General features: G+C 34.9%; 1 protein-coding gene across 1 annotated transcript; it reads left to right on the top strand.

Annotated features, from left to right (window-relative positions):
* The first annotated feature begins 10224 nt into the window (after positions 1-10224).
* Positions 10225-16067, top strand: LOC110716542 (electron transfer flavoprotein subunit alpha, mitochondrial-like). Its single transcript, XM_021895172.1, has 8 exons — positions 10225-10438; positions 11755-11937; positions 12693-12904; positions 13466-13623; positions 13844-14002; positions 14152-14204; positions 14981-15121; positions 15691-16067. The coding sequence occupies exons 1-8, from the start codon at positions 10358-10360 to the stop codon at positions 15775-15777; spliced, it is 1074 nt and encodes a 357-aa protein (XP_021750864.1). The 5' UTR covers positions 10225-10357; the 3' UTR covers positions 15778-16067.
* The last annotated feature ends 146 nt before the right edge of the window (positions 16068-16213 follow it).

Genomic DNA, 16213 nt, shown 5'->3' on the forward strand with positions numbered 1-16213 from the left:
AATTTGCGAAATTTTTGTATTTGAAATCAAATTGAAAGATGAAATTGGAAGGAAATCGTGGGAAGAAAGAAGGAAATCGAGGGAAAACGAAAGTGTGGGCCCATGATGACGTCATGTCGCACATAAGGTGGGAATTCGAAAACTTTTGGAAAAAACTAGGTGGTAAAATTAAATAAAAAAAAAAAAAACTTGAGGTGGTATTTTCAATTTTGGCAACAATAGTTGGTGGTAATTATCAAATTTTCCTAAAAAAAATGGTTTAGATGACGATCATTTCATAGTTTAAAATGTGTATTGTAGACTTACATGCATTTAAAATTTGTATGGTGTTTAATTTGTTAATAACAAGGTTGCATGTATTATATGTGTATATGTAATCGAAACATCAATTAGTAATTGAAACTAAGATGATAGTAAGGAAATTCTCAAAAAGTATATGTTGACACCTTTTCAAACATCCATGTGTTCAACAATTTATTTATCACATACAAATATTAAGTTTTCTACTAATCACATTAATTTCGCCCTACTTAATGTATTGTGCTTATCCCTCCAATTACACAAATACATTAAGAATCAGCGCTCAATTGTAGCGTAACATCGAACACTATGGGATTACCATGGAAATAATTTACAATAGCGCCTTCATTTAGCTGTATTTGATAGTAATCAATTACAGCAGCAACTCCATTTTTGATAAAGCATTGGGTAAGCTTGTCATCACGTCGCGTGATCTTCAATTGAGCATCAAACCGAGTATCATAAAGCTGCACAACAACAATGGTTGATTTTTGTAACAAACCAAAGTGTGCTCTAGCAAAATCCAATGGAATATTCTGCATCAATTCAAACCTTAATCAACATCACAATGAAGAAACACTAATTCATAATGAGCATGCATTATATAAAACGAATTAAAAAGGAGAACCATACAATAATCCCTTCCGATCCGAATAATAGGCTTTAGAAAACACAAATTTAAAATATGACCCTTCCCAATCAGCTGTGATATTGTTCAACCAAGCATGTGTTTCAGCTCTTGTTTCTCGAGACCCTCTTTCGAAAGGCCTATGTCCACGCCCTCTAGAACCACCACCATTTTTACTTACCATTTTGCACCAGTTTATCATGTACAGATTTGAAGCTTCCCTTTGGTATATATACACACAAAAACTTCAAACGGAAGTCAAAATTGCACTTAATGTTACAAAAAAAAAATCAACTTTTTTACTGACTTTAAATGTAAAATATAAATTACCCATACCTCTTTGACTAATTAATTTTAATCAAGATGTTAATAAGGAAGAATTAATTTAATGTCTTGGAAATATCTGGTACTATTTTGTTCTAAAAATAAAAAGGAGAACCATACAATAATCCCTTCCGAATAATAGGCTTTAGAAAACACAAATTTAAAATATGACCCTTCCCAATCATCTATGATATTGTTCAACCAAAGTAAGGGTAACAACATTCCCAGTAATGCCAGTCAAGCTGTAAGTAGGAGCTGCCAGCTTCAGGAATCCAATAACCTGGTTCAGCAAGCACTGAAACAAAATGGTCACTTTCAACGTTTTTGGCCTCATTACCTGTGTGCATAACCAATTGAGACCATCAGAACCTAAGCAACTACAGCGCACAACGACAGCTGGTCACGGAACCAGCCTATCACTCATAACACCCTACCAGACCTTACAAATGAACTTAATCCATGACCAAAGCTATTGATACTGTCACCATACCACAACTTTAAAGCTAGCTAAAATATAATCTAAACTAACAACTGTAGACACCCATTTGTGTCTCCCAAAACCAAACCCGGTGATGAGTGCCTTTCACGTCGAATCATAATCGAATGAAGCGAAAGTGTGGAAAGTTTAGTGTTGCGGACAATTTTAATTTCTTTTCTCTTCTCTCTGTTTTTGAAAACTTATTTTAAGAAAACAGCCAATCCATTTTTGTTGGTCCATGATATGGGTCCAATAGTAGTGTAGTTGGATGGAGCTTGACAAGAGCTTTCCAATGATATATTATAAGTCCAATTCCGATGAATATTGAGGAAGTTATGGCCAATTTACTAAACTGGGCCCGGTTTGAGCCTTATATACTGCCCAATGATCTAGGGGAGGGCCTAATATGATTTATCATTCCTAATGCAATTAGGAATGGTTTTAGTCTTCTAGATTCTTCTAGAAGGTTCTTTTCATTCCTAATTCAATTAGCATTGATAAATTGACTTGTGTTGACTTTTCAGAGTTTTAATTAAAATCAAATAGCCTTTTCGAGGAAAAGATACGATTTTATCCTCCAGTACGACAAACTTATCTGATTTTCAAAAACGCATCAAAAACAGGCATGGCGCCTGGCGCTAGCCATTGGCGCTTGGCGCCAATTAGCGCCAGCTCTGTTTTGCGTGCGCCAATCTCGTTTTACGTGCGCCAAGTGCTCTGTTTTGATATTTTATCTTTTTGGCTGATTTCTCTATAAATAACGTATTAAAAACTCCGTCTTCATCATCAACAACGAGCTTTTCAATTATATTCACCTACAATCAGTTTTCATTCGCAATCATTAATTCTCTAATTCTCTCTTAATCATTCACCAATTCTCATCAAGTTTTTCTTGATTATTTCAATCATCCTTCTCTTTCCGTTTTCCAAACCTTGTTTTCACATACAAAATTCCGCATTCACAAGATCTAGAAACACCTAGCCATATTCGAAGTTGCCTTCGCCCTAGACGTGAAAGGTTTAATTTCTGAGGGTTTGGTCCCAAATCTCTATTTCAATTATTTAATTTGATTGTTTGTTTATTGTTTTCCTTGAAGTTACTAACGCGTGTATTTTGTTATTAGAAAGAGGTACGAGATATCAAAGTAAGTGCTTTAATTGATTTATTGATATTATGATGTAGAAATCGTTTATATTGTTATTATGATATTCCTAGTATCATGTATAGGGTAATTTTAATATTAAATATGATTGTTACGATGCTTCCTATTTTCTGCCTAATAATATTTATGATGGTTAGTATCATGTTAGGGTTAAATATTTGATTTTTATTGCTTTGTGACATGCTAGGATTTGTTATTAATCTTATTAGTATCATGCCTAGGATCTTGCTATTATTATGCTTTAACATGAATATTATTATAATTATTATTATGATTATTATAATTATTATTAATTATGATTGCTATGATTATGATTTTATGATTATAATATTTATTATAATTGTTATTGTGATGATCATTATTATTATTGATATTATGATTATTATGATTGTTTTAATTATAATTTATTTTTATGATTATAATTTTATAATGATGATATTTATTTTGATTATTATTATGTTGGTTGATGATATTTATTTTTATTGCTTGATCACGCCTTTTATGCATGTTTAAAGGGAATTTGTGCTTGTAATCACGCTTAATAAGATAATTAATAATCTTGTTAGGGTTAATTTGATTATGATTTCAAGTGATCGCCAATAATAGATTTATTTGTGCATTTGATATGTCTATTTTATATAGTGTTTTACCCCCGTCCCGTGGTCATTATTAGTAGTGTTTTTGGCTCTTTCGGGCCACTTTTATTACTAATATGTGTTTTCGTAGTTTTGGTTAAGTTTTGCAGGGAATTGCACCTTTGGAGCATTTTCCCGGGATTTTTATGAAGCGACTACGAGCATTGGAGGAACACGACCACTTTTGGAGCCCAAGGCCGGCTAGAGCCATCGAGCCGGTGATTAAGGGCTCGGTTATTTGGATCACGAGGCAATTGGACCATGTATTCGAGACCCGAGAGGAAATATGGATTGGGCTGAGAAATCTAACCCAATCGAAGTCCAAGCCTTGAAGATGAAGACCGGGCCCGATCGGGCAAGCATACGCCCGATCGGGCGGATGCGCGCATGACTGCTATCAAAAAAAGGCGCGCCCGATCGGGTGAGTGTAGGCTCGATCGGGCGCGGCATATTAGACTGGGCGTGGTAAAAAAGGCGGGCCCGATCGGGCGCCCCTTCGCCCGATCAGGCGCGTGTTTTTCCTAGTGTCTGATTAAGTTTAGTTAATTCTTGTTTTAGGAGAAGTATTTATACGTTTTGTACGAATTATTTACTTACCTTCTTTCTCTTAGACTTTCTCTCTCTACTTAGTATTTTTCTCTCTCTTAAATTCTCTCTAACTCTTGTTCTTAATTCCTTCATTAATTCCAGATTTAGTTTGGTACAATTTCTTCCCTTTTTAATTTTAGCTATTTTAATTGTTTTCTTGATTATGTTCTTATTTATTTATTTGATTGGTTTAATTATGATGATTAGTGAGTAGTTTAATTCTAGGGTTTATGGGGATCCATAATTAATATGAAGGGATAGTTTGTTATTATTGATTGTTGATATTGCATGATAATTTCCTATTGAATTGTTTTAATTCTTTGCAATTAGATTATGAATCGAGCAGATGTAATTTGATTGTGAATGTTTAGCAATATTGAATTGATGAATCGAGCAGATGTTGATTTAATATTAAAGGCTATTTTTAATAGGAACTTAGGTCTAATAAATTGCGAGAGCCTGTTAGATCTTTGTTGATTAATAAATTGCGAGAGCCTGTTAATCATGTTATCTATGCATTGTTAATTATTAATTACTTCGTTCTATCCCGGAATATTAATTATTGGTGAACCTGTGACCCTAGGTTTCCTTATTATTGATTCTTTTCTCCCTAAACTCATTCTTCGTAGTATAGAATTCACATTTAAAATATTGGTTACTTAGATAATTTAGATTATATTAATTAATTAGAATTAAAAAGACCTGTTTCCCTGTGGAGTTCGACCCTACTTCCCTATCTACCTTAGTTAGTGATTTAGGTAATTATTTTTGATTAGGGGATACGACTTTACCCTGTCAGCATTAAATTCAACCAACACAGATTAAACAGGTTTAGGGTTAATCCTATTGATTGCATGTTAATTATAAAGCGCACATGAATACGATCAGAATAAAGTAGAGGTCTACTATTAGGGCAGGTTCAATCTCTTTTAGGTTGGATTTGTACCTTCATCCCCGAACCCTTATTTGGTTCTAGACCTTATGGAGTTGACGATCTCTTGGATTGTTAAGGGGTGTAACCTTCATCCTGTGAACGGTTTACAAGTTCCTAAAACTTGTTGGCGACTCTTTTGCTCTATCTTCTTCCCTTTTGGACGCCACCGTACTTTAGTGTATGATCACAGTGGGGTTCAAGCTAGGGGTTTAATGCTTGAAATATTCCCTACAACAACAAACAGAACACACCCTTAAAGCACCAAATAGCACAGTTCCACCATACAACAAACTCTGAAAGGCAAACACACATACGAAACAAGCATAATAGCAGCGCAAAACAACAACATATAGCAGCAACACACTCGATCATGGCAACACATGCATAAACCAAACAATAGCATACCAAACAGACATCTCCCAAGAACATTAAAACTTCAAAACTAACAGATGAAAATGAGCACTCACAGCAAATTTTACAGCTAGCAAAGCAATCAGCAACACTTGTTTACAACCTGCATCAGAAATCAGAACAAAATCATCAGAACCAAAATAAACAGATCAATAAAAATACCAACACCAGTAATCACTATCCATGGGCATTAACACGAAACCATCAACAAACATCCATTACTCTAAAGCCAAAAATCTATTCTATCCATTTTTAGTCACAATAATAACACTTTATCCTAAACATCTGCCAAACCAAGCTAATTAGATAAAAACACAATAAATCCTAACACAAACACTCAAACTTATTAGATCATAATACTACGTTATCTAATCCAGGCTTCATTTTGATTGTCCCTCGACTGTATCATGACCATTCCTAAACACAATTATATTCTTTTTAGCAACCCATTCTCATCAATACTTGTTTACAACTCACAACAGATATCAAAACAAAGCCATCAAAACTAAAATAAACTAACCACTCAAAATACCAACATTATTAATCACCATCCACAGGCATTAACAACAAGGCATCAACAAACAACCAATTAATCTAAAGCCAAAATTTCATTTTATCCATATTCAACCACAAACATAGAATTTTATCCTAAACACCCAATCAACCAACCTAATAATATTAAACCACACTAAATCCTAACACAAACACTTAAACTAATTAGCTCATAATACCACACTATCTAATCTCGTATTCCCTTTCATTTCCCCTTCACTGTATTATGACCATGAGTAAACAAAATTTTGTTTTTTAGCAACCATTCTCTTCAAATGATAGAACTAAAACTGTTAACAACACTAACATTATATTTCAACACCAAAACATTAAAAACAATCTAAAAGTGTCACTGCAATAATTTCAGCCTCAAAATTACTCCCATCAGGCTAACCAAGGAACAATGTTATAAATCCACATAGTACAATCTATGAATTATCAATAGCTTTGTCATGATCTTTATGTATAATGTCCAATGTTATTTTCCCAAGGTTTAGTACAATATTTTGGTAATACAATCAATTGCAATCATGCATACAAATGAAGACGATCATATATTAATTCATATAGATTTCATGGAATTTACACCAGAAAGCCACCTGATTAAGATAAGCTAATTAAGTTCCTCACCTATTCCTATTCCACTCCTCCTTTGTTTCTAGCTCAACTGCCTCTATTTTGCTGATTAAAAATCAACACTACAAGACCTTTTATATAGTCCTGAATTGAACACCTAAACCTGCGAGCCAAAGAATGCTTTAAGAGGTATTAGGCATCATTACCCACACCGTCAACCACAACTTTGAGCAGCATGCGCACCCACCCTTAAATCCCCTGAGCAATAGAGTGAGCTAATATGATCACTGTAATATCCAAGTAACAACCTTTTAACCAACAGGCAATAGACTACAACCCACGTAGCTCACCAAATTTCACACTAACAATCACCATAAATCCATCATCTAATTTCAAACCATATTCCAATCACATTTTAAATAAAACTTAAGTAAATAATTTCCTGACTAATTCATAAAATAACTACTGTAAACAAAATTTACAGCTAATTGAAAGTCCTGCAAACTACCACAACTAATTCAAGGCTCAAGCCTTGCAAAATACCCAAATTAACAACATAACAACATCATTAATCGAAACTACTACGAATTCAAAACCAAAAGAATTTATTTTAAACCAGACATAATTTCTCATGGCAATGTGGTATAATAATTCAAAATTAACAAGCACAACAACAAATAATTAGATTAACAACCCAACACCACCTGAAATTTTAATACAATAATATTTAAACTGCGAATTCAAAACCACCAGAGTTCATTAGCAATCAGCCACAATTTCTCATTACAAGGTGTTATAATAATCCAAAATTGGCAAATTAACAACCTAACACAATCTGAATTTTTAAAGTAACAGTGTTCAAAGTACGAATTCAAAACCACCAGAGTTCATTAACAATCAGCTACAATTTCTTATTACAAGGTGCTATAATAATCCAAAATTAAGAAGTACAACAACAAATAACTACATTAACCATAACAATTAGATCCTCTCCATAACAATCCACTTAATGTCTCTCCTCTCCATAACAATCCACTTAATGCCTCTCTGTTTAGGATTAGGATTTAGGATGATGTGTACAGCTCATCACATACATGAGCAAACAGCTCCACGTGCAACCTGTTTTCTGTTAAAAAAAACGAAAAACATAGTATCAGAAACAAAAAAATCAAAAAGAAAATAAAAAGAAGAAGGGCATGGACGTCAAAACACTGTTCATAAGGGATTTCAACAAAAAAAATAGGCAGGAAGTAAGGGTATAACTGGAACTACACTGTTCCTAAGGAAAAAGCAAAAAAATCAGCTACCTTCACCCTTGGATTTGGCTTTTAAAGGTTATGGATTGGTTTGACTAGCTTGTTATATTAGATGATTTGATTAGCGGGTTGTAAATAGTTGGTCGTATAAAAGTGTTAAGTAAATATGAATAGATGTTTATTGTAGTTGGTTTAGTGTATTTAATACTAAAAAAATTTACATGTTTCCAAGCGTGTTCAACAGTTTAGTGATGAGATTGATTGGATGAAGAAAATCTGCAGAAGTTCCAGATTGAAAAACAAAGTGATCCATGTAGCCTTTACTGAAACGGTTTATGGTATATGGATTCAGAGGAATGCAGTCTTGTTTACTGGGTGCTGCAAATCTGTTGATGCCCTTGTTAGGGATATTGTCTTTCATTCAGTCTGTAGAATCCCGGCGGGAAGCAAATTTTTGATTGTTTAGGGCTGCTTCTGCTTCTCTGGTTTTCTGGTGTTGTTGCTGGTTCTTGATATTTCTGATTCCTAGTTTCTGAGTGCTGATTTCTAGTTTTGGGTTTGTTTTTGCTGGTTTTGCTTTTGTTGCTCTTTTGGGTTATTGAGTGCTGTGTTGTTGCTGCTGGTTTGCTCTTTGAAGCTTTTTTCAGTTTTATAAAAAAAAATATATAAAGCTGATGGCTGCTGCTTCTCTGCTACTGCCCTGCTGGTTTGTTGCCATGCTTCTGGCTGCTACTGATCTGATGTTTCTGTTTCCCTGCTGCTCTGCTGTTCTGGTGTTGTGCTGCAGGCTGTTGCTGTTGCCCTGCTACTCTGCTGCCTTGCTGCTTTGCTGCTGTTGGTGCACTGTTGTGCTGCTGTTGTTCAGATATTGTTGTTGTCCTGTGCTGCTGCTCCTCAGCTGCTGTTTCTACTGTTAAGCTGCTGTGATAGTCAGCAGCTGGTCTGCTGTTGCTATTCTGTTGCTTGCTGCTGAACTGATGTGATGCTGCTGCTCAGTTCTGCTTCTGTTCAACTTCTGTTGCTGTGTTGCTGTTTTTGTACTGTGTGTTGTTTCTGTATGCTGCTGCAGTGCTGTGTTGGTTTTGTTGCTGTTGCAGTTGTTTGCGGTTGCTGTTATGGTTTCTGCTAGAGCTGCTGTTTTGGTTGCTGCTGTTTTGGCAGGTGGTGCAGTTTATTTGCTGTTGCTGGTCTGGTTTTTTGGCTAAAGTGGCAGCTGGTTCTGCTCTTCTGTTGGTTCTGTTCTTGTTGTTGTTTGCTAGCTCTGGGTGGCAGCTGGTCTGGTGCTTGCTAGGTGCTGCTGTTCTGGGTTTGGCAGAGGTTTCAAGCTTGCAGTTTGCTTGTAGATGCCTTGTCTCTAATAGAAAACCTTTGTATGTTTAGGCTTTTGTTGTTTTGGTGGTTTTTGGGTTGTTTGCCTTGTAGTTTGCTGCTAGTGTTGTTGTCTGGTCCTGGTTTCCAGAACCCTTCCTAGAAGGTGGCTGGAAATCTGAGTCCAGTTTGTTCTAGGCCCTTCCTAGAACCCATCCTAGAAGGTGGCTAGGATAGGATCTAGAACTGATTTTTGGGGGTTGGCATGTTATACAGGTCTTGTGGCGTTCTGGTGGTAGTTATAACTTAGCTCTTGTAAGTTGTAACTTTCTCTCTTTGGTAATAAAATTTTATTTTCCAAAAAAAAAAAAAATACTAAAAAAGTTAATTGTTCAATAAGCTAATTTTAAAAAGTTCTTATAAAGTCCTTTTTCTAAAATTGCTTACCTCTAATAGTGTTTAATAATTATAAACTTTTCAAAAATCTCTTTACCAAACAAGGTTGTTGTAATATGTGACAGTTCTAACAATAAAGCGGAGGATAAGATCCGATATACTCCATGCTCCATTCTTGTGTCAAAAGATTTTTACGTTAAAAATTATCTACTACCTCCGTCATATTATGTGCAACTTTGGATATAATTTGTGATACATAAAATATTCAAAAGTTACAAATAAAATGTATTGGGAGAAGTAATACTCAAACCACTTTAAGAACGTGTTTAATAAGAGTATTTTTTGTGTATTGTAAACAGATTTGATTAAAGTATTAAACCATTACCATTGCCAAGTGTTCAGTTAGAAGACTTATGTAGCAATTACCACTATTTAAGGATAATGATTTCCACCTATTAACCATCTTTAGAGCTTAAGGTAGCAATTAGGTGTAAGAAAAAGGTACATAGAGTATGAGAGAGAGGAAAATAAGGTATGTGGAATCAAGAAAAAAAAGGAGTACTAGACATAGTACTAAAAAAAACTCGAGTTAACAAAATTCAGGAAGGAAACTCCAAGTGCTGGACATGGATAAGCTTAGTGACTCATATCATGTGACTAGTTTCAATTAAACTAGTGCATGTACAATCTTCATGTGTCAATTTAGTAATTAGGAGCAATTTAAATAAGAAGTACAAATACAAATCCTTTACGTTTTTCTACTCTCTCTCTCCTCCCAATCAACCTCTCCCTTTCTTCTTCTTCTTCAATGGCGATTGGAGCAATGCTTAGGGCTTTCCGACTTCGCAACGCAAGCTTTTCTCTCCGACAATCCACCACTTCACGATTTGTAAGCTTCTTTTTCTTCAATCATTTCAAGTTCTAGGGGTGAGGGAGTTGATCATTGCATTACTGTCGAATTTATTTTTAGTATTAGATTGGAATTTTAACCAATTTACAATGTTTTTTTGATCGATTGATTGTTAATTTTGTGTTTTGTAATTGTTTGGACTGTTTAAATTCGAACTTAGTTTACTGTTGGATTGATCAATTGAATTTAAATTATGTGATGTTGTTTGGAAATTGAAAGTAATCACTGAAATACATATTTGATTGTTGTGGAGAATTCATGGTCAATTAGGGCTGATATTTTTGGTCTGATTACTTGCAATGCTAGTAAGTAATGGTTTAATGTAATTATTTGGAAGGTTAGCTATCGAAAGTTTGAATATGGATTTCCTTGTTACACAGTTTATTCATCAGTAAACTGCAATAAAATTTTAGTTAGCTGTTAGCTCCTTTGATTCGCAGGTTGGTTCGATTGAGCTGTGCACTTCTAAAGTTCTGACTCCGTGCTAGATAGTCTGACTGCTGTTGTGTGTTTTTATTTTAGCGGTTGTATGATTGCTTCAATTGTCTAATGGTGAAATTGATTTGAAATGTCACGTTTCTGTATTAGATATTGTAAAAGAGTGCATAATTCAGTAATAAATTTCGTTAATGGTCCTGCTGTGTGTTTTTGTTGGGTAACGAATAAGCTTTGCCTTCTTTGAGGACTAACCTACAAACCCCACCCAAACCCTTTATTCGTGGTGAACATCAAACCTGTGATGTGGATTCAAGAGGGGAAGCTCCTGCCAACTGAGCTTCCCTTTGCTCCTCCTTAATGTTTTTATCGTTCATATATCTGTATTAGATATTTGTTATCTTTACTAAACGCCTTTCTTCTATTAAACAATGGTATGTGAGTCTGGTGAATGTGGTTCTTGGTTTTGGCCTGTCTCAGTAATTGCTCTCTCCATGTCTTCTGGATTCAACTGTCTATTTTTATGCTGTTGTGACCATCATCATATGTTTATGCAATGCTTGCACCTCGTGTAGTTTGTTGCTTCCTTCTTTTAACTTTTACATTTTCTGATATACTGATCAAATGTTGTAACTTTATAAGCAAATCTTTGTTTTCCAAATTTTGCATGCTTACTCTAGTTTTTAAAATGTGGCTAAATCATGGAGGTCATTTCTATTTTAAAAGTGGCTATAGCCTATACATGTAACATGTTGTATCAATCATCAATTATTATCATCATATTGTGACTCTGTCGAATACATGAAGTTGCTCACCTTATTTGTGTTTAATGAGGCTATATCTTCTGCTTAATGGAATAGATTAGCACATTGGTGTTGGCTGAACATGAAGGAGGTTCCATCAAGTCATCGTCTATTAGTTCTGTAGAGGCTGCAAAGTGTTTAAGTAAGGATAATTCGATCTCCATGCTATTGGCCGGTTCTGGTCCCTCTCTCCAACAAGCTGCAACACATGCTTCCTTGTGCCATCCCTTAGTTTCGCAGGTATGTGCCTTTTCTTATTGAATGTAGACTTATAGGATAATATCATTCGCTTGGCGGTTTCAATGACTTAAAATATTTGAACAAAGTTAATCCAAACAAAGAATTTTGAGATAAGTGGTAAAACCTATGTTACTCGGACTCTTTCATTTACCTCACGTGTCCGTGTCGACACGACTCGTGTCGGACACCGACACCGACACTTGGACACTTCATTTTTAACTAAAAACACAGTTTTTTTCAAGAAAATGGGCGAGTCCGATACTTGGACACCCGTGTCTAATTGGACACTTCATCCGAGTCCAAGTAACATAGGGTAAAACAAAGAATACACAAAACAAAGAAATGAGCAACTTATTGACACTACTGAAAATTTGAGCTAGATAGCCAATAGAAGTAGAAGTTTTTATTTCACTACCATTTGTAGTCACATCTAGTAATTTGGGAACAATAGTTTTCATGGAGTTACCTTCTGAATAGTGGTGGTTTTTCTAGTAAGAGTTGGAAAAAGCTGGCAATGAGTTGTATACCATACAAACTTGTCATATCCTTTTTATTTTGTTCTGAGAAGCCTTGAGCAGCGGTCTAAAATTCTACTTTGTATTTTTGAAAGCCAATTCTTCCATTGGGTTTACTAAAATATGCCTTTTGATTGGATCATCATGGTTACCTTAACTTATTTAGAAGTATGTACCTTGAACTTGTAGAGTGGAAAAACTTTCACAGTACTAAGCTTGTGCTAATGATTTGTCTTGTAGGTGCTTGTGGCTGATTCAGATAAATTTATGCATCCTTTAGCTGAAACTTGGGCAAATCTGGTTGAATTAGTTCAGAAGAAAGGTGGATACACACATATTCTTGCTGCTTCTGGCTCATTTGGTAAAAATATATTGCCCCGTGCAGCTGCGCTTTTAGATGTTTCTCCAGTAACTGATGTAACTGAGATATCTGGGTCTCATCAATTTGTGAGGTACTTTTACTACTACTATCTGCTTTTGTTATCTCACAAAACTAGCAGACAAATGTTGGACATTTAAGGAGTACATTAAAAAAAAAAAAAAAAAAAAAAAAACATGTAGCATAGATGTATATGTTGAGATGGATGTGTGTTAAGTTGGTAACACTATGAAAAATAAAATTAGGAATGTAGATATTCGGGGAAAGTTGGAGTTACAAATATTAAAGATTATCTTAGGGAGAATAAAATATGATGCATTGGTAATGAAGGTGAAGGGTTTGGCTATTGGAATTGTCAAAAGAAGTTGAGGGAGACTAAAGATGACTTGGATCTAGGGAGTGAATAATGGATGATTTAGTGAAAGTTGGTTTGCAAAAGCATGTAGCACTGTATAAAAGTGAATGGAGGAAGAGGATCTTTGTAGATGACCACCTAAAATAGATTCTTGGTTTATGCATCTGACCCATCGTTCTAATTTGGATTTTATTGTTATATTCCTTTTTCTTCTTGATAAAATTGCTAAGACTATTATTTTAAAACCCACTGGATTTTATGTGTGGATGACTATGACAGGCCAATATATGCTGGAAATGCTCTTTGTACAGTTAAATATACTGGTGAGTCTCCATGCATCTTGACTGTCCGTGCTCCTTCATTTCCAGTTCCAGCATCTGAAACAAGATCCGATGCTGCTCCCATTACTCAGGTTGATCTCTCAGCCTTTGGTGAAGGTCTGTGTTTAGTTTAAATACAAACTTTTCTGTTGTCACACTTGGCAGTGATGGTAGCAATTGCCATCTTAATTTTGATTTAGATTATATTAAATGAGAGCCTCAGTCAGGGTGGTATTGGATGGCGACTTATACAATTCCGACTTCCGAGTCATGACATGTAAATCTGTGCTTGTAAGTATAGTTTTTATGAGCTCTGATTCTGGTAGTTCCTTTGCAGAAATTCTGGAGAAATCTAGATTTGTAAAGCGTAGCACTCAGGAAACCGAGCGCCCAGATCTTGGAAATGCACGCATTGTAGTGACCGGAGGACGAGGTTTAAAAAGTGCTGAGAATTTCAAGATGATCGAGAAGCTTGCTGAGAAACTTGATGCAGCAGGTATTTAAAAGCATTTAACATATGTTTGTTGATTACTTTACATAACTTTGAGCTTGAGTTAAATATCTTTTACACAGTTCTTCTGTGCTTAACATTTGTAACATAGCAGGTATTTAACCTGTGTTTGTTTTTTCCTTGCTTCCTTCTAGTTGGAGCTACACGTGCTGCTGTTGATGCAGGATTCATTCCCAATGAATTACAGGTAAATCAGTGCTCCTGAATCCTTATTGTACTTGTAGACTGCTTGATCTAAGATCTGTATCATCTTATAAAATTAGGTTTTTTGTTTTCATTGTCTAGTTCCCTGTGTTTAATATTTGTAATTTCACAATAAAAGGGTGCAGGTTGAAGCTTTTTATGAACAGATCAACAGAAACATTTTTAAATTGTACCTCTAAAATTGATAGCACTTCCTACATAAAGAACTCAAATAAGTCTTAGTTTCAAAATCTTGGAACTCAAAAAAAATGCCATCAAATCTACTAAGGTAATTATTTTGCATGGAATATAAAGAATACATTTTAGAAAGAAACTCATACATCCTTTGTGTGTGTGTTGTTGGGGAGGGGGAGGAGGGGGTGTAGGTGGGGTGAAGGACTGAAGGCTAAACAAATACAAAGTATTAAATGTCCTATGCGCTTCAACAATATTAAATATCAACAATATGCTGGTATAACTATGACAACATCAACATCCAGATTGCATAGAGCCATGGACGCCTTCACAAATGAGGAGGCTACAATGTAAAGTAAAATTTTGGTTGAGTCAGACAGAAAGCTTTTATCGCCAATACAATCTCTGTTTTTGATCCATAGTAGATTCTCTAGATAGTTTTCCATTGATGGTATGCAACACTCAATTCAATGTTGGTGCTTATAGACTGAAAAATATAAATTTATTCATCATATAGTTTACTGAACATGTTCATTTTTAACTTTGAGTTTTATTTTTTCCACTTTTTCTTTGTCTTTGTTTCAGGTTGGACAGACAGGAAAAATTGTTGCGCCAGAGCTGTACATGGCTTTTGGGGTATCAGGAGCCATTCAACACGTGGCTGGCATGAGAGACTCCAAAGTCATTGTAGCGATAAATAAGGATGCAGATGCCCCCATATTCCAGGTAGGAAAACAGTTTTCTTATCTTTATTGCTAAATTGCATTTATATTTGATTTTCTGTACCTTTGATTCATGAAAGTACATTTGCATCTGGAAACGCTGTATTACAGCAATTATGAGTGTACATCTTCCTCCCCCCTTCTTTTCTCACTGATGAGGAATTATAAATTGGATTGCATATTGGTGAGCCAATGTGGAACTAATGCAATATCCATACTTTAATTTGACACATTGCCACGGAATAGATCATGTTAAGACATGTTATATAGATGCATGATAATTCAGAACTGATATAAAACTTGGCCCTCCAATATGGGAATTAGTATGATCACTTTTCTCCGTGTTGCACATAAAGAACTTCATATATAGTCGAAACTCGTATGATATGATTTATGCATGGAAATTAGTATTAGATGCTGCCTTCCAAAAATTGAAGATTATGCCTGAGGAATCATCTCTAGTCACCCTTTGGTCCCTTCCAAGTTCCAACAACTCAGGTTTATCACAGAACGCTACTATCACGCTATTTTTTTTTTTTAAAATTTGAACTTAGCATACTTTTTGTTTTGCAGGTGGCGGACTATGGGCTTGTTGGTGACCTGTTCGAAATAATACCGGAATTGCTAGAGAAACTACCAGAGAAAAATAAAAAATTGTAAATTTTAGTGACAGGGCTCACTGTATATGACCATCAAGGCATCGATATGACAAATTGACAAGGCCTGTCTTACACAAGGTGCTGTTATTTACAAGCCCTCAGTTTTAGTTGTAGCAGTTCAGGACCTGTGGAAACGTTTTAATTCTATTCATATCCTTTTACAGTAATGAACTAGACTTTGTATTCCCTGGAAAAATAACATACTCCTTATCAATTTCTTGTTAAAATTGAAAAAAAAAACCTTGCCTATAAATCCTATAATACTTGGCACGTTTCCGTATTTACTTACTATATTACATTCACCCAACCTTTTACTATATTTCACTTACTGTTATCATACTTTTACACCCACTTTTTATAATAAATATTTTATATATCTCACATAATATTTTACAAAGATTGATTTATAAATAAAAAAAAGTCATACGACATCTATA

The sequence above is a fragment of the Chenopodium quinoa genome, unplaced genomic scaffold (assembly GCF_001683475.1).
Source record: "Chenopodium quinoa cultivar QQ74 unplaced genomic scaffold, ASM168347v1, whole genome shotgun sequence".
Classification (NCBI taxonomy): Eukaryota; Viridiplantae; Streptophyta; class Magnoliopsida; order Caryophyllales; family Amaranthaceae; genus Chenopodium; species Chenopodium quinoa.

What these genes read in the sequence shown, in the direction of transcription:
- LOC110716542 (XM_021895172.1), top strand. Translation starts at nt 10,358, where the DNA reads ATGGCGATTGGAGCAATGCTTAGGGCTTTCCGACTTCGCAACGCAAGC. An exon ending in AATCCACCACTTCACGATTT is followed by an intron (nt 10,439 to 11,754) that starts GTAAGCTTCTTT and finishes TTAATGGAATAG; the next exon opens with ATTAGCACATTGGTGTTGGC. An exon ending in GGGTCTCATCAATTTGTGAG is followed by an intron (nt 12,905 to 13,465) that starts GTACTTTTACTA and finishes TGACTATGACAG; the next exon opens with GCCAATATATGCTGGAAATG.